Genomic DNA, 19,607 nt, shown 5'->3' with positions numbered 1-19,607 from the left:
AAAGAACTTATCAGATCACATCTTACAGTAATAATAATTGCCTCATCCTGTTTTGTTTTGAAATAAATTAACATCACTTGAAGAATTAATTCATTGTAGAGAGCATTCCCTCAGATCTAAGGACAGTGGTGTTAATACGTTCCTAGCATTGTCTTACATTAAGATTAGAGATAATTTCAATTATCTTTCATGTCTTATTACCTGATATGAAATAACACATAAGACTCTCCCCCCCACCCCCCATCCCCAAGGAAAACCTTCAATAAATTGTACTTAGATTTACTCAGCAGCTTAAAGCAGGTGCGATTCAGATAATTACATCATTTTCTCATATTGTGTCATGGCTTGACATTTTACACAGGAGAGAAAGACCCTGGAGCCCTTTGTCTATTTATTTGACCACTTCTTCCTCTGCTACATATATTTGCTATATTTAGGGAATAGTCTGGCTCCCTGTGTGCATTATTAAGTGTACTGCTAAGACAAAATTCTTCTTGATTGATGTGGAGAGTATAGAACATGAATAAAGCTCAAAAGAGGAGACATGCTTTCCAAAACTCACTGAATCCCGTGATGAACTCCTTTGGGGTAAGTGAGCCATTGCCATCAGCATCCAATGTAACAAAAACTTTTTCAAGTTCTTCCAGGCTAAGAGGTAACTCAGGATGCAGTCTCTGTAATGACAAAACAGCAGCAACTTTAGCTGTTCCTGCAGGGTAAGAGGAAGACTGGGTTCTACAAAACATCCATAGTACAGCAGGATAGGTCCCTTGCTTCCCCGAGTGAAAAATCCAATTACAGAGCAAAACCAGATCAACTGAGGGACATTTGCTTTAATGACTTCTTGATTTGCCTTTATGAATCCATTATGATGATGCCAAGAAGAACAACTGCCTGGTGCCACAAATTCCAATCACACAGGGAAGAGGAAGAACTTCAGGTGGAGACCCAGCATCCTGGTGAAATGGCTTGCTTATCTTGGTGAAATGCCTCGGTTATCAGACTCCTGGACAAACTCAGCAGCAGAACTGTACTAGCTCCTTCCATGTCAAAGTCAAGCAAGAGACTCTCTCAACGACTACATCATAGAGGATATACTGTCCTAATTCAAGCTCATTCAAAAAGTGTATATAAATAAGTAAATAAAGCTAAGAAAGCTGCGTGGTCTAAGGACCAAACCTGTTGCTCCCACAATGAGTTAAATGGAGTTCACGACTGTCTACTTCTGAAATGTAGCATGCTCACACAAAGAAAAGACACAGCTTCATAAAACTAGCTCCACAAATATCACATATTTTTTTCCTGATAATCCAAAGACAGGCATAAAAGAAAAGAATCCCATAAAACAGATCCTAATGGTTTTACTCTAATTCTTTTAACAGTGTAGACAGATTCCCAGAAACAGGAGGAATATGGAGAGGCAAACAACCTCAATAACCAGCATTTCCACTGGGAGACAGCACTAGGAAAATTAAAACCTTTCCTCAGCTTGAGAAGCAATATAAATGCGCACTAGTTCAGGCCTCTGCTTTATTAATTAACATTTTAATCCCCCCCGAACTCCTGCTGTATATACAACATATTAAAACTGCAAGCTAGTAGGCTGATAAAGTTCATTAGATTAAAAGTGCTGATTTGTTCCACTGTGGGGTAGGGATTTAGGGCCGAAAAATGTTTCTCCTGCAATCCAAAACAGCAGAAAGCACTATTCAATATACTAAGCCATATAGGGAAGGTAAGAATTGGCTGAGTGCATTAACCAGGAGTTCCCCGGTTGCCACAAAGGATTTAGGGTAGGTTTTATGAACCATATGGGTTAAATGGAAGAGTGGTAAAAGGAATTCCAAGGTGGTCCTGAGAAGTGAAAGCAACAGAGCTCCTAAAGCACAGAACTATCTGGAATTGTCACAAAGGGATTTTTGAGCAAGATTAGTTGTGTATTGCTGCCTGCTTCCAAAAAAAAAAAAACTAGGAAAACTTGATATATACTCAGTTTAAATGACTTATTTCATCAGTGATACACCTGTCTTCAGTTTCTTATTTACACACCCATCTTCCCAAAGTTTGGATTTCAATCTCTAAGATCTAAAGGGAAACTTTTTTAAATCAGCTTCTCCTGTGAAGTTCTTACAGCCAACACAGCGCTGATGAAGGAGAAGGTGCTTCAAACAAATGACTCTTTTCACATTCAGAAAAACAGAAACTGTTCTCTTACTACCAGACTTCTGGGACCTGCTGAAGGAGCACCCATTTGACCACGCCAAAAACATTCTATTTTAGTGCAATGGCCTGCAGGCCTAACTCTAAACCTGACTGACAAATATGGGCTTCTCCAACCACAGCCACAGTGCCCTAATGCAGTGTCCAAATTTTGATAGGAATTACACTAAATTTACAATTGAAAGCACCAAAATTACTTGCATTTTTGGGGGGAAAACTAAAAAAAAGAAAGGTATGAAAATAGGAGAGTCTAAGGAATGTACCAACATTTTGCTCCATTAAATTTCCTCTGCATAATTTACAGACTTTTATGAACTGGAACACACTTACTAAGGCTAAGTCAATGTTTTCCCAACCTCTTGGGATATTTTCTTAATAAAATAATTAAGATAGTTTGTGGCTAGGAGAGCAAAATATTATTGGTCTCATAGTTGTGTTTTTGTTTATTTGTTAATTTCAAGCTTACTTAAAAATACATAGGCCCTTTCAATCTGAGGCTCTTAAAATTTTTGAAAGAACAGAAAACAAAATAAAACATATTCAGAAATACCACTGGACATTCAAAAGAAGCTATCTGCACTGCCACCAAATGTGCTCTGTGGTTTCATGACATCTGTGCTTAATTCTCTCAAAATATCAAGCTTTTACTCAGCTAAATAAAATCACAGAGGTCAAATAGCTAAGAGCAAGATCTGAACCCAATCCTCCCGTGCACATTAGAACAAAACATTTTACAGCACTAATTCTCATTATTCATTATAACCTCAAGGACCAACAGATGAAACTGTGGTTTCAATTCCAAGGTAGAATTTGCTTTCTTGCCATTTCAGAAAACCTCTTGGTTTGAAAGTTGGGTATATTTCATATTTGGAAAATGAATGAAAAATTTTAAAAAACCCCAGCTGTTAAAATCTTCTCACAATAAACAACATCATACAATTGAGGAGGAGTAAATCTTTAGTGTAGCTACTGTTATAGACACAAGAGAAAACACTGCAAGATTTTTTTCATAAAGATTAATTGAATTTCAGATACTTAGCACTCTGTGTTGAAATTGTGCCTTGTATCCCATGACTAAAGATTAAAAAGCTTAGCATTAGCATCCTATATTTGAAGCAAAGCAGTACAGACCTACCAAACAGCGCAATGCAAAAGTAATCAACACTTAGTACCTTTTAAAGAAAAAGCTGATTTTTTTACTGATTTATGTTTTTTTATAGGGAGCAAACATCATGAAAAATGCAGGAAATAAAAACAAGTATAAAGAAACACCATCTCAAATGTCCTGAACACCTTTATTTCTGTATTTAAGAACTTACATACACATACATACAAAGATGAAGCTTTCAGATATAGTAAAGAAACACTCATGATGAAATAGAAGAATGAAATAGAACTTTATTTGATCTTTGCAACCCTGTTTCTACTGCATCTTTTGCAACATCTCTTTTAGAACCTCAAGTATAAATTTATCATAAACCTAGAATCAAACAGAAACAAATAATTTTACATTCCTTGCAAAAACAGTTATTAAAACTTTTTATATATGTATACATACATATAAATATACAGGTTTTCCATTAGGTAAAAATATATGCCATTCAATTTTTAGAAAGTCTGTAATATTGTAATCCATTAAACTCTCTGTGGCTTTGGATTTAACATAAACAACCACTGGCAATACATTTGGTTTTCTGCATTCAGTTACTTCACCAAGATAATGTAGATTGGCAAAGCCTAAGCAGAGCAAGCATCCGCATCCCTCTCTTTTTCCAACTTTGCATAATTAACAGAGATCATCAGAAAACTCAGCAACACACAACTGCAAAGAAAGCTCTTGAGAGCTAGCAAACTGAGCAGGTTAGTTGGGAGGTTTTTGCTTTTCCAAAGTAAGCGCTTAAAGTTGTTTCAACTGTGTTTTCATACATACAGACGTCTTTGTTTCTGAGGACAGGGAAAGTGTCTAAATTCTCTGTTAGATGCTTTCTTTAGTAGTAGATCATGATGAATTTGTTTTGCTCCTGCTCCCCAATTCTGTTTCATTCATAAGTACTGAAGTAGGAATGGATTAAAACAAATTATGCTTTGCATGTCAAGCATGAGCACATTCCTATTTTCTGCCACATACTGGTTAAAATCATTTTATCACTTCTGCAATGTGCCACAATCACATTTTCAAAAGCTTTTGTTATATATAGTTGCTTTTTCTCATCAGCATATTCAGCAGATATGATTTTGGGCCCTCAAACAAATTAAGCACAATTTCCTAAGATTTATACCAACACAGAATAATGCTAAAAATACTGTTCCTCTATACTTCCTACATATATATGTTATCCAGCCGAGAGTTCACAATTGTCTGACAGTGAAGCCACAGTGAGAGACTTTATTTACACAATTTTGCTGAAAAAAGAAGGATAAAATTGGCAGACTGAATACGCTCCTGACACTGTGGCAAATTACAAAGTAATGAATTTAATGGTGTTTCAATGTTTTCAGCAAGAATAGAATTGAATTCCTGGGGCATTTTTTTAAACTTAATGTACTTTGATTTTCCACTTTTTTGTTGCTTTGTCTGTGAGAAAAAAAAATGCAAGCATTATGTAAGGCTTCAAATATATTATTTTAAATCTTACATATCTTTTTAAAGTTATGAGGAGGGTGTTAATACTTTTAACTCTAAATTAATCAATCAGTCTCAACTCGCTAACAGCTTTAGGAACTTCTCTCATTGTGTATTTCACATAACCAATTTTGTATTACCTGCATGTCTTGACGGGTGACAAAGCCTTTGCCTTCCAGATCACAAATCTGAAAGAACTCTTGTGCTTTTCCCAATACAGTTAGTTCTGGGTCTTGTTCTCCCATCCTGGTCCTCTCTGCATCTCCTGGTTGCACAGGACTGGGGCAGTCTCCTTTTATTCTGTCCATGGTTACAATCTCAGCTCAGGAATATCCTGGGATGCTGCTATCCCATTTACCCATAAATTCTGATCTGAAACCTGTGCATGGAAAAAAAATAAGGAAAGAAGCAAATCAGACCCTCTTAACGATGCTTTGCACAATATCTTAGCAACCATCTCCTCAATTAGGCACCAAAGCTTAGAAGAAGCAAAAGCTTTTTGAAAATGCTTACCCTTGATGGGCTGCACTACAGACATTACAAATGGGATGATGAACAGAAAGGGGGAGAAGGGAAGGAGAAGACAAAACTAGCTCTGAAATGGAATCTCAAAGCAAAAAACAGGCAGTTTGAAAAGAAATACGGACAATCAATCAACATGAACAAGAAAACACAAGAAATACAGGTAAAGGCAAGAGTAATTTAAAGTCAAGTTCATATTTGTATTGAATTTATGTAGTTCTTAGCTAAGTTCTTACGTAATTCTTATCTAAGGAGGTCTACCTAAAGCAGACTCAAATTTGTCTGAAAATTCTTAATAGAACAAAAAATTTTGTAAGGCATTTGACTAATATGAAAGAATATAGCCTGGTTGTGATCCAGTAGGACTGGCATAACCTGAAACAACTCCAACTGGCCACAGAAGCCAGTGAAACTTCTTTAAATATGGGGCTTATGCTGTCTTCAGAGCAAAGACCTCAATCCATCATGAATGTGAAGGTACAATATGAGGAAACAAGACCTTAAGCTTCTCTATGCAGCTTCTTAAGCCAAGAAGGCTCTGGTCACATAGACAGAGCAACACAGTCTGTTTTACTCTATACTTAAGTTCAAACCTGGCACTCTTGGAACACAGCATATTCTAAGAACTTCACAGAACTCACACAGCTTCCCATGACAAAGTGATTTCTCTGATAGCCACAGGCCTGGCAGTTAAACTTCTCACACTGCATGTAAGTATAAATTTACTGCAAATAGGCCATTGACTTAAAAACCAAACTAAGGTTTGGCGAGCAGATCACCCAGCCCCTCTGAAACCATGTGAAAAAATCTCCAAACTTAGGTAATTTTCCTCTCCCTCCCTCCTCTCTTTTATCACTCCAATCATCCCAGGACTGTTGTTCAAATACTTTTCAGAACTGAAATAACTTTAGCTACACGGCCAAAGAACCTGTCAGAATCTCTCTAAGTAGCGTTACAAGCAGGAGAAAAAAAAAGACTCTGAAAGAAGCCAAGGGATGTCTAAGCCCAGCACCAAGCCACCTTAGGAAGCTCCTCCCTCAGAGTGGGTCTTGCCTGAATTTTAAGGTACAGCTGTCAGGGGTGCCTTATAAACCCCAAGCCCTCTCTGCTGGGGAAAGCCACACTTCACACCTCAAGAGGCACCAAAGTCTGCCAGAGCACCTGTACCAGCAGCCCTGGATAATTAACCAGGCTAGAAAACGCTGTCACAGGGAATTCTGGTCACACATAACAAGGGAGTTTGCCCATTACAGCTGTCTGAACAGCTGTAATCTCTTTCTCTTATGAGGAAAATTTCTAGCTCAGAAAGTCTGACCAACATTCAGTAGCTGAGAAGACACACAAAGGAAAATATCCCTCCATAATTGCCCTGTTTCTTAATCCCTTCCATGACGTTTCCAACAACAGTCTTAAAAACAGTTTATGAGCCAGATGAATCTTTGGTCTCACTGTATATAGCCGCCCACAAGTGGATCAGATGGAAAGCCACAATCAAACTACACTGGAGTAATAGTCTGGATAAAATCCTCCTTTCATACTGCTTTTACACACCTGTACCTCCATTATTCAATACAGCTCACTCCTGGCTGGCACCAGGGTATGAGGCAACAAACCAGGCCATCAGTTCCAACTTAGCAAGGACACTAACTTAAAAACAGGTTTAAAAACACCAAAAATCAATGGGACAAGCACAGCTTAAAGACAGTCTTGGCAAGATCCAACCCAGACTCAAAATGTATTAGATTTTTTTTTTTTTTTTTAATAATTTCTCAGAAGGCCACAACTTCAGGAACAGGCCAAGCTAACCAAGATAATAAGTGCTGCTAGTGCCTGCCTCTGTACAGTCCACTAGACTTCCTTAGGAAAAAAGGAAAAATATGCAAGGAATAGATATCCCATTGCAAGTGAAAGAACAGAAATACAAAAACAGATTAAAGATGGTGGAACAAAAAAGTCACTATATACACCTTGATAAAGTTGTTTGCAGTTAGCAAACAGTACAATTCAGCAAACATCATCATGCTTTCTAAATACTTCCACACCACAAAATGAAATTCCATGCATCATGAGAGCCTCACCTGCTTGTAAGTTGCCCCACCTTTTATACACATCATAAAAACTTTCTACACAGCAAGTGTCTTCAATACAGCAGAAAATTTAATTAGAGCATCTGCAAAAATTCTTAATCCTTATGGCACCTTCTAAAACTGATAAGAGTTCATCATAATTCCTACAGTGTCCTGATACTTTGCAAATGCTGGTAATAACATGAAAGATTAAAACTGCAATTTGTCCCACATTACAGAATCAGCACTCAGTAATTACCTCAAGGCCAGTTTCAAATAACATAGGTAGTTCTATTCACTCATCCATCTCCTTTAGAAAATGAATGGCTTACAAAATCAATTCTCTTAAGACCTTTGATTTCCATTCTTTTAGCTACAATCACACTGCACTATGCAAAATGGGTCATATCATGACCTGATGCAAACAAGCATAGCTCCAAATACTAAACAAGGATGTGTGATTTATGAGGTTTCTGCCCATTAATCATGAGGCAAATTTTGGATGGGTCTGCAAAAGGCAGGTCACTATTAATATTCCAAAAGGCATTTTCATCATTTCCAGTCAGGTCTACTGCAGATCACCAAACTCTAGAAGTACAGAGCAATTTGAGCCACAGATTTCACAAGTCATGATGTGTGACAACCCCATACTTCCCAACTGTTATAGTTAAAAACCTAGAGAGAGTTGTTTTGCCTGCCCTCATATCTCTTCAGTTTTCAGGTTTCAATGAAATATTTCTCTTAACATGTGTCTACAGGTACAAATTTTCTGCAGCACACTTCAAAACATATCAGCTGAAAAATATAGTAAGCTTACTTAATACCCAGGTCACCTTGGATTTATCCAAAACACTGATATGAGAGAGAACACTTATCTCTTACAACCACCACAAAATAACAAATAGATCGCATACTTTTTCGACAATAAATATTTATTTCCTACAAGCAAACTATCTTTGTTAAAATAATCCACAGCTGCAGTGTAGCATGCCTGACACATGAACATGACCTCTTCAGAAATAACTTAGTGTCAGAGATAGTTATCTTTCAGCATTGTGCTGAAAAACTCCTAAATCTAAAATGTATCACCACAAGGAAGATATTCTGCTCCCGATTTCTCTGCCCTGCTTTCAAACAAGTATTCATCCTGTTTGACAGTGAACTCTGCTGCAGAATCCTTTCCATTTCAATTGGAAAGTTATAGTTTATTTAATATAATTATCTCCAAGTGGTCCATCAAGGAAGAATCGAAACAGCAGGACCTACAGAGAATGACAGGAATGGCACTGCTAAGACCAAGGAGAGCACAACACCAAACTCAAGTACATAGAAGTTTTCTAGGTACAGGATTGGAGAAAAATGCTCCCTATGCACATAATACAATCCACAAGAAGCAAACATGTCAGAAGCTGGACAGGAAAACCCACCCAAAGATAAAGAAGGTGGAGCACTGAACTCCTGGCTGCAATGGCAGTGCAGTTCTGCCATCATGGAAGAACAGACCAGACACAAATCTGCAAATAATGGCAGAGGAGATCGCTCCTGAGAAAGATGACTTGATCAGTGGACTTCAATGTTACTTCTAGCTATTTAAAAATAAATATTTTATGACCATCCAATGTAAAAATTCAGGTCCCACACTTAAAACAACTAGCAGAGATACAAAGTTGTGCACTCAAGAAAATACCTGGTTTTTTCTCAACTATGACTAAGACAACCTTTAAGCTCTCATGGAAGCATTGTAAAGCTTGGACTAACCATATGGGACACCTAGACACAACTGGATGAAAAAAAGGGCACATTCATTCCTCCAGTTTTGGCTTTTCAAGTAAAAACATGCAAGTCAGAAAATCTTGTGATGAAATGCATCATCAAAGCCTCTTCCACACAGCCTGAATTCACTTCTCTCATGGTGTACATGATCTCTCATCACTCTTCATCTTAGGAGACTGTACACCACAGAGTGGGTGTGGGGAATTTAATTCCAGAGGGAGAGATCTGAGGCAGGCTGGAGGTCCTATGAGGGACCACAAGTAGACAGTCTGAAAGAAATGCGTCTTGAAAATAATTTCAGGGGAGTAGCAAAGGCAGAGACAACAGAGGAATCCTACATCCAGTGGCCTATTGAAGGGAAAACTAAGTTATGGAGAAATTCCTTTTGTGTAAGTAGATTTATGTGGGAGAAGCAAATTCTGTTTAGAATCAGTCTTAACAGACTGTTTAGATTCAGTCCTAACAGAAACTCTCCAGCCAGACATGATTAGCTTTTAAAGATTACAGGAACAACTAGGATCACGTACTTTGCTATCTGCAAGCTTAAAGCTTCATTTACACCACAACAAGGTTTTAAGTTTCCACAAAATTACTTACAATTTATTTCAAGGTAAGGGAGCTCAGCAGAAGTCAAGGAGGAAAAAGACCTGGGAGAATATATTGTGTGTTATACATACATCAAAGTCATATAATGAATTTTCTGCTTTTCAGAAGATTGCTGGTTAAGGGAAAAAAATCCCAAAACAAACCTTAAAGCTAAAGAAGAAGGATAAAAAAACAGATTATATATCTGAAGCAGTGTCTCAACAATATTAACTGTGAAACTGAAGAAAAACAGAAAATATGCTTGAAGCGATTAAGCATTAAGGATTCCAAAATAGATAGCAAAATACTTTGGACAGAGACCACTCACTCCCTACTGGGCATTTGTCCCTAGATGAATCTGCAAATACAAATGAAAAAAAAACAAATTATGTCAATTCTGTGCACTATGATGCAGAATTCCAGCTCTGACTGGTGAAAGCATCTTCATTAAACTTTTATTTTTAACATTTGCATCCAAGCAACTAATTTTCATGTAAGAAAATTTTCTTCTTCCAAAGGCCAGCTTCCCCAGAGGAAGAGGAAGACAAAAGATCTTCTGCCTGGATTCTTGCTGGCCTCTATGGAAGTAGTAAAAAAAAACCATCCTTAAAATTCAGATGCCCAAAATAAGCAGGCACATTCATTTATTCGCCATCCTGCTCTTCAATATGAAAACACTAATAAAGAATGACTAACAGGATATTTATTGCCTAAATCTAAGCAGTTCTTACAGGTCCGTACTAAAAAAGCAGGATGAAGTTAAAATGGGCCTGCTAAGTGCTACTAGGATTCTTGAGAAGTAAAGCTACTCTAGGTAATGATTTTAGCAGAAATGTATTTTTTCCTCTGGCTTTATTGCTTTGGATGCTTCCTTTTTAATGTATTTAAGAAGTCAAAAGCTAAGAGCTGCCTGGAAACGCAAACTTCTTATAGAGGGACACTGAATTTAGGGGCAGCAATCATCATGGAAATCACTGTGGCAGAATAACCACAATATCATCAGAACTGAGAGCACCCTGCCTTTAGTCTCTCCAGGCTGAAAGACCCGTTGTCTCCTCTCCCTCCTTCTGCTCCTTCTGCCTTACTCAGGAGAACTGATTCCAGGAAGAACTCTTCCCCCAGCCTCTTGTTCCTTGCCTGCATGCTGGTTGCAAGAACCTTGTGTCTTCAGAAGCTGTTGGCCTATGCAGTACCTGAGCAGGATGGTGGCACAGGTGTGCATGAGTATCTGAGTGGGTGTTTTCCTCACTAAGTGTGTCTTTATCTCTCAGAATGACCAATAAATCATTCCTGCACACAAATACAGCATGGCCAGTTACACATTTCAGGCTGAAATTCTGGTTAACATTTGTGGCTGCGGCATGAGGTTTTATAAATGTCTGTGTGTGAGCTGGACAGACACTAGCGCTTACAGAACTTGCATTAGAACTATTACTGAACTATGTAGAACTATTCTACTGTTATTTTGACTTATTTCTAAAACAGTTTGTCAATTCAGGGATGTAAAAACTGTTGTTGAGAAGGAGCATCTTACAACATAATTTCACATACAGTGAAGTATTTCTTCACTGTAGTGAAGTCAAAACTGAGCTGAGTCCATCTGACTGCAAAGATTCACACAATCATTTATGTTGGGAAAGGCCTCTAAGCACAATTTATTGTGCTGCATTGTTCTAAGTACTGAAATTAAATACGATTAACTATATTGATAACAGCATTATATGAATAAGTGGTGTAACATGACGTTCTAGCAGGAAATATTGCCAATTCACCTGAGCTGTTCCATTTGTAGACAGAATACTTGCACTGGAAACCCCCTCCCCCTGAAGTAAAGATATAGAAAAAGTTTAAGTTAAATAGTATATACCCCTTTAATTCTCTTATCTTTCAGGTTTTCTTAATGACTCACTGCTACTGGAGCTACTTTCAGCTGGTGAAATCAGGTTGACAAGAACCTCTTTAAAGTACACCATTTTCACAAAAAATCCCTTCAAATATTCTGCCTCCTCCAAAAGTCCTTGCTAAAAATGTACCTTCTGAAAAAAAAAATCAAAACCTTTTATCTGCCTGAAAACCAACAACAATTTGGCTTGAAGTCTAAAATACACTCTATTTCCAGTTTTCCATTGAATGTTGCATCTTTAACCTAAGTTAAAGTATTTATAGATGCAAATTAAATATTCTCTTCAAATAAGTATTCATTTTTCATGGAAAAAATGTTAGTAGAAAATTTCAGACTACTCTGCCATAGACCTTATAGGACCCAAGTTAATGCAGATTCCACTAGAAGACAGAGAGACATATTCCAAGTGTTTCCTTAGTTATTTGGCAGTTGGTTTGAAGCCAAGCTGGCAGGAATTACTGTCTTCAAAGCTTTCAGAATTCCTAAACCTACAAATTTGCCCTTGGAAAATACTTTCACTCGAGTCAGTGGGACAGGTTTTATGGTGCAAGAGCATGTCAGTGAGGCACAGGAATATTTAATTTGCTAGTCCACTGTTTTTCCACTGCAAAAAGTAATGGCAAAATATGATACAAAAAGAGTCATATTTTCCCATATGCATAACAAGATAACCTTCATGCTGTCTGCTCCACACAGCTCGCTTCCAAGGCCTTGGAAACACATATAAACAAATCCACTTATCTATGTTTGATTAGGAGGCTTGGTGTACTTCATCCTGTTCAATTCTACAAGAAAGTCTTGCTATGCAAACAATTAAACATGCATCATTACGGATTCTTAATTAGATTTTAATTCACTACCACTTTTGAATAGAGACACAACTTCTACTTTCTCTGTGAGCCAGTTACTCAGAAAGTTATCTTTACAATTGTGCAGGATCTCTGACTTCATTTATGCTACTCTTCAAGTAGCATAAATTCCCCAGCAAGACCCTTCACTTCCTTGACACCCCCTCTGTGCGGTTAAGGAATAAGATGGGTCCAAAACCTTTAAACTCAGTTTCAATCAAACACAGACTCGTGCTTCTGCATGGATTAGGTCATGAACAGTGGAATCAATTGTGTTTTTACACCAGATTTAACTTGAACTGATTAAATTTGCATTTTTCAACATGAGAAATAAAACCTTATAAATGAGGTATTCCCAGATTACATGTTGGGACAGTATGTTCATATATATTTAGGGTGTAAATTAGCAAACAGTGGAGAGGGAATCAGAGCAGACCACTATACTCTTTACTCCTCCATTTATCCACCATCTACCCACCTAAAAAATCATGATAGGATATCATCTGTCAATGAACAGAGATGGGAGGAAGAGAGAAGCAGCACATTCATCTTGTGGTCCGAAGAAACCACAAACAAAGCTTGCTCTTTAGTGCATTTATTTCTGAAACTTGTTTTACCATTATCTTCTACTCCACCACAAGACAAGAGGAAAAGGCAGTGGGGGGGGCAGAGATAATTCACAAGGAACCAAACATACCTCATTCATTTCAGCAGCAGTGAACTTAAGTCCCCAAGAGCTGGCAGACCATGAGACTGTAAACCATTACTGCCCTAAATCTCATTTGCTACTTAATCCATTCACAAAAATGGGTCTGCCTTTTTATACTTCAGAGTCTGACTTTTGATTTCTTTCCTTGCTTTCATAAAAGATGAGAATCTAGTTTAGAGAAGACCAACATTTATTTTCTACTCTTGTACTTTTGGGTGTAACAGTTCCCTTTTGATCTGTAAAATTACTGAAGCTCAAATACGGGGACCAGAGTTCTTAGAACAACCCACAGAAAACCAATAAATTTTTACCCATGCATCAAAATAATTCACATATTCTAAAAAGAAAAACGAAAGTAAGCTAAAAACTACCGTTGAAAACCACAAAGTTGCAACTAAGAAAATAGAAGAGCACATTAAATTAGCCAAAGTGTTCCAGAGGGATTTCACCATTCTCCCAATTGTGACACTACCCACGTTTCACTACATGCAGTCATAATCTGTTCTACTGGTGTATATTAAGAAATGTATTATGCTGGTAGCAGTACATTTCTTTTAGAACTGTCATTTACAGTCATCATAAGCCTTCAGTATCAAGAAAGACAGAAAATTAAATCAGAGACCACATAAGTGCTACAGCAGTGTAAGAGTGACACCAAACTATCGCAGGGGGACACAAGAATCATTTCGAAACCACCAGGAACAGCACTGCCTTCTTCTTCAGGAGGCACTTGGTAGGCCTGAAGGCAGCCACCAGAACTGTCTTCTGTATCTGCAGGGCAGCGAAAACCGGCGGGGCGGCCCCTGAGGCGGCCCGGCCATGCAGGGACTTCACCCCGACAGAGTCTGCCGGCCTCGCCTCGGAGCTCCACGAGGCACAGCGGCAGCGCCAGCACTGCGGCTCCCCGCCAGCGGCACTTTCGGGCACCACCTTTGGGAAGCATTCCGCGTGTGGGAGCAGTCACGACAGCCGCAGCCCCGGCACTGAGCTGTCGCTCCCCCACGCCGGCCCCGGCCCCACGGAGCCGGCTCCATCGCCGTGAGGGCGTTCGCGCCGCAGCCGGCGCTGCGGGGGCTGCACCAGCCTGCTGCCGGCCGCTTCCAGCCACCTTCCTGCCACCTTCCAGCCTGGCAGCCGGCCCAGGGAGGGTCACGGGCAGCCCGTGCCCCCCTGCCGGGCCGCCGCTGCCCTCGGGAACAGAGCCCGCCCGGCCCCGCCGGGCCCCGTGCCCGCAGGCCCGCGCAGGAAGCGCGGCTTGCGACAGCGCGGGGCTCGCTTGGGACAGCGGGGCTCTCTCCGCAGGCTTCGGCAAAGCGGGGCCGCGGTGCCTCCCCCCGGGAGAAGGGTCCGGCCGGGCACGGAGCTCGCCGGCCTTGCCCCGGCTCCTCCGGCCCCCACTCACCTGCCGCCGCCTCCCGCTGGCCCGGCCGGCGCTCCCCGGGCTGGAGGCGAGACCGCGGAAAGGCTGAAACCACTTTCCCAACTTTGTTTTGAGCATGGGTGACATAACCGGGCGAGGCGGGCTGTGCCCCAGGGGCGGGACGGCCGGCCCGGCCTCTCCCTCCCTCTCTACCTGCAGCCGGAGCCCGGTTGCCCTGCCCGGTCTCACCTCACCTCGGGAGGGAGCGACTCGCCCTCGGCGATATCAGAGAGCCAGGGGAAGGCGAGGAGGGTGAGCCTTCCCTGGTCCCTCTTGCAGCCAGGACTGTGTGCGTGATGGTTTTCCAGGGTAAGGGTACGGGAAACCTGAACGGGTCAGGGCAGGAGGGTTTGGGAGGGCACTGGAACGCTCATCCGCAGCAAGGTCCTAAGGTGGTGACCAGTCCAAATGGACCTACTAGGATCTCCCCACCTTGTCATCTCAAACTCTCCAAGTTCCATTTGCAGAAGGTGGCAGTGGGAGACAGAATTACTTCATATTCAGTTTGAAGATTTCACTTAGCCCAAAGTAAATGTTCAAAAATACCCACTTCTGGGATCAGATTTTCCAAGTAGTCCCAAAGGAAGAGAAAAAAATTTGACATAACTCCCATCACTGTAAGGTCTCCCAATTACAGAAGAGCTTCTAGGGCATGGTGGCCAAAGAAAGCTTCACCTCCCTCTTCTTGATCAGGTGATTTAGTTGCAGACACGTCCGTGACATCAATAGAACAAATCTGCACTGATCTGTTCTCCTGTCCTTACCCATGCTCTCTGCAGGTTCAACAACTGTGCCAAGGTAAAGCTCCACACACCTAAGGCACTCCTTTTCACAATGTTTAAGCCCTCCTACTTGCCTTCCCAATCCATCTTTCCTGAACAGCCTGTAACCCGTCAGGCTTATCTCCCTGAAGTAAGCTACAATCCCAGGACTCTGGTAAATAGCAAATCTTGCAGCTACAAGGGAAGTCTAGCAGGTAGACTGCCAAATACAGGCACATACATATAAGCCTGATAAAAGTACTTACAAAGCACTACAAGTAATCATTTAGAGCAGTTATTGAACATCGAGTTGATTATGTGTGTTTAACTAGCATGGCTTCTGCAAAGGGAAATATTACTTCGCTGCTTCACAATCATTACAATGATTGACTGTAAGCTCAAAGAAGGCAAGCTTGGCTGTGGATTTACCATGCAGTAAAGTGCTACTTGACAGTTACTGCTCACATCCATGCTCTGTATAAAAGGTAAATATTTGGAATTTGCTTGCCACAGCAGCTGCCTTACATGTACTGTGGGTGAAAACAGACACACAGGCACTTACCATGAAATCATCAGTATGCTGAATAGCTGTAATACTCTGCACATGCTGATTTGACTCAGCCTAACTTTTCTATTTAACCTTTTGCTAAGTGAGTAAAATAGTGGGTAAGAGACAGAATTGCCTTTCTTCTAAAGGTGTGGACAATCTTACAGGACTCTTTCAGAGAAAGGAAGGCACACTATCAGCCACAAGGTGCTAGACATAATTTAAAAACTTGTGAAGAAACTGAAGACAACATATAGAAAGTTTCAGAACAGCAGAGAATTTTTGACATGCGTGGGGACAAAAGCTCACTGAAACAGCATTTGCAGACTTAGTGGTACCTTTGGTGTATTAAGACTCCAAGGAATATATCTTAAAATTGAAGACTGCTTAGGTATCTTGTCACCAACCAGTCATTCCATTTTCTTCCTTACCATTCAGTATGAGGCAGTGTAGACTTTCCAGTTTCTGTAAAAAAATTATGGGGCCTACTAAGCAATAGTAGAAGAGCTTGTCAATGAAATTTTCTGGGTCTTGTCTGGACTAATGCTGTTCTTATATATATCTGTGAATACTTTGGAGTATAGCCTTAGAGAGCCAGCTGGAAATGGTCTATAGCAAAAAGTTATGGATTGTGTTGCACTCATGTGCTGCTGTGATTTCTTTCAGCAGTTTCTGGTCATATACCTTCATATGCATTCCATTCCCTAGCTGGTGATGGTGGAGACAAAGACCATAATGGATTTGAGCAGCCAGAATTTGTGCTTCATGAACAGCCAGAATCAAATTTATTACCATATCTCTCTCCTAAAGTAAGTGGATTGAAAAGCAGTAAACTGATATGCTGTGATGTCAGACTGTGATGCTAACTGCAAAGAGAAAAAATAGCCCAAGAATAAGTGTGCATAGGCATGAATCTACTTCTTAACACAGATCAGACTGCAACACAAATTACAGTGCTAAATGGAATACATGGAAGAATTAAACCCTTTTATATGGGTCTAAAATTGTCCTCTATGAAATCCAGACATAAACTCACTTGATTTTCTTCAAGGACTAAAAGCAGGAGATTTTGAAAAATACTGGTGCAAAACATATTGTCTGGAGCTAGGATTCTTCTGACTGCTATGTTTAATGTACAGTGAGTTAGAAACTGGATGACAGTTTCTACCACTGGGTTATACAAATGCCAGAACTACAAACAGAAACATGTGGTAGGCAGAAGACAGCTTGCAGCTCTTAAATCAGGAAATGCCAAATGCAATATAAAAATAAAACCACCACCCCTTAAATAAAACAGGCTGTATTTCACAGTTTATTTAGGGTGATGTGTGTTTATTCCAGCCTGCAAAGCCATCATATTTCTGGGATGCAAGGGGTCATTTTCTTCTGCATTTAGGCTGTCAGTAGCAGGCCTATTTTGTCTTTCCACTCTAATGCAGCTTCTAATTGCCTATGAAATTGCACCACCCTGAGGGAATTTCATACTAACATTCAAAATCGTGTTTTCCTTCTTTATGCTCAAGGATCAGAGGAAAAGTTACAGAACTGGAGTCATAAACATACTGCAAGAAGTCTGCAGATTTACAGTAAACTTTACCAGAAATATACAGCAAAATGGAAATTGCATTAAGTGACTGGTAGAAAACCTGAGATATTCCAGTTTGATCAGCTCTGGAGTCATCTTGCTTGACAGAGTAAAGGAGATATATGTTAGACTTCATGCTCATGTCACCTGCAGTGCAGTATGAGTATAATTGGGCTACACTGAAAAAAAGTAAATGCAAGACTTTTCTAAAAATCAAGGTTTAATTACAGAATTAATCTGTTATCTATTCCAACCAACCCCTTGCTCATACCAGAATCAGGTTGTCCAGGGCCTTGTCCAGCTGGAATTTGAATATTTCCAAAGATAGACACTCCACAACCTCCATGGGCAATCTGTTCTAGTGCTTGGCATTGTACACAGTAAAAACATTGGGTTTTTTATATTTAGGTGGAGTTTCCTGTATTTCAATTTGTGTCCGTTGTGTCTTGTCCTTCCATTTTGCAATATTCAGAAGAGACTAGCTTTGTCTTCTTTATACCCTCCAACCAAGTATTTATATAAACTGGTAAAACTCCCTCCCAGGCCTTCTTTCCTTGAGGCTAAACAGTCTCTCAGTATCTTCTCAAATGTTTCAATCCTTTAATCATTTTAGGAACTGTTTTATGGATTCACTCCAGTATATCCATGTCTCATAGTGGGAAACCCAGGACTGCCTACAACACTCCAGATGTGGTTAAGTGCTCAGTAGAAGGGAAGGATCATCTTCCTCAATCCTGCCAGAGACACTCCACTCCAAGGGAACTTGCCATCACACTGGCCAGCTCCCTCCCTCAGGGATGCATCCCATCAGGTTCCTGAGACATAGAATCACAGAATATCTTGAATTGGAAGGGACATATAATGATCAATAACTCCAAATCCCTGCTCCCCAGAGGACTACCTAAAACTAAACCATCCAACTAGGAGCATCATCCAGATGCTTCTTGAATCCTGACAGGTTTAGTCCCATCAGCAGTTTCCTTGGGGAGCCTGTTCCAGTGATTGACCACCTTCTCAGTGAAGAACCTTTGCCTAAAGTTTAATCTGAACTTACCTGCTGCAGCTTCACTGCATTTCCTTGTCCTGTTGCTGGTCACTGAGGGAGGAGATCAGCCCCTCCCCTCCACTGTTTGCCTTCAGGAAGCTGTAGACTGTGATGAGGTCACCCCCCAGCCTTCTCTAAGCTAAACAAAGTAAGGCAACCTCAGCCACTTCCTCTTAAGTCTTGCCTTTGAGACCTGTCACCACTTTTGTCACCATCCTCTGGACACACTCCAATAGCTTTATAACCTTCATTTATTGTGGCACCCAAAATAGCCCCCAGCCCTCGAGGTGAGCCTCCCCCAGTGCAGAGCAGGACAATTCCCTCCCTTGCTGGCCATGCTGTGCCTGTTGCTCCCCAGGATACACTTGGCCCTCCTGGCTGCCAGGGCATTGCTGGCTCATAATCAACCAGTGTTGCCAGGTCCCTTTCCACGGTGCTGTTCTCCAGTCTCTCATCCTCCAATTTGTATGAACAACCAGGATTACTGTGTCCCAAATAAGGGACACAGGAGAATCCAACACTTGGTGTTGTTAAATTTCATACAGTTGGTGATGGCTCAGCTCTCCAAATCTCTCTGCAGGACCTCTACCCTCGAGCAAGTCCACAGCTCTTCCTAATTTAGTATCATTGACAAACTTAGTTACTGTACATTTGATTCCTGTGTCTAGATCATTCATGAAAACATTGAAGAGCACTGGCTGTAAAACTGAGCCCTTGGGAATGCCGGTGGTCACTGGCTGCCAGCCTGAGGTAACCCCATTTACCCAACATATTAAGGATTTGTCTATCTTTGTGCTGGGCAGTTGATTTAGAGTAGCATCAAAAGCTTGTTAAAATTCCAAAACTCCACATTTACTGGCTTCCCTTGGTCAATTAGGTGTGTGACCTCATAATGAGATGAAATTAAGTTGGTTAAGCTGGACTTTTGCCCTGTGAACCTGTGCTCACTATAATCAATGACTGGATTTTCTCTCAAAAAAACCTTCTCCATAATTTTACC

At 40.4% G+C, this 19,607-nt stretch overlaps 1 protein-coding gene across 3 annotated transcripts in view; it reads right to left on the bottom strand.

Moving 5' to 3' along the window:
* The window catches only part of CRACR2A (calcium release activated channel regulator 2A), a 52,834-nt gene extending 37,874 nt beyond the window's left edge, over positions 1-14,960 (bottom strand). The window contains exons 1-3 of one of the 3 annotated variants that reach the window (XM_023922732.2): positions 14,652-14,960; positions 4,984-5,222; positions 563-674 (exon numbers count right to left, since the gene is read on the bottom strand). In XM_023922732.2, the coding sequence (XP_023778500.2) occupies positions 563-674; positions 4,984-5,151 (280 nt within the window). In that variant the 5' untranslated portion in view covers positions 5,152-5,222; positions 14,652-14,960. Of the gene's footprint in view, positions 1-562; positions 675-4,983; positions 5,223-13,620; positions 13,710-14,651 lie in introns of those variants that run through there. The other 2 variants (XM_086882521.1, XM_086882519.1) reach the window with 2 other exon arrangements.
* Between the last annotated feature and the right edge of the window lie 4,647 nt (positions 14,961-19,607).

Source organism: Cyanistes caeruleus, chromosome 3, assembly GCF_971803275.1.
Source record: "Cyanistes caeruleus chromosome 3, bCyaCae1.hap1.1, whole genome shotgun sequence".
NCBI classification, from domain to species: Eukaryota; Metazoa; Chordata; class Aves; order Passeriformes; family Paridae; genus Cyanistes; species Cyanistes caeruleus.
The sequence above is the reverse complement of the archived record's forward strand: the minus strand, read 5'-3'. Positions and strand labels throughout refer to the sequence as shown.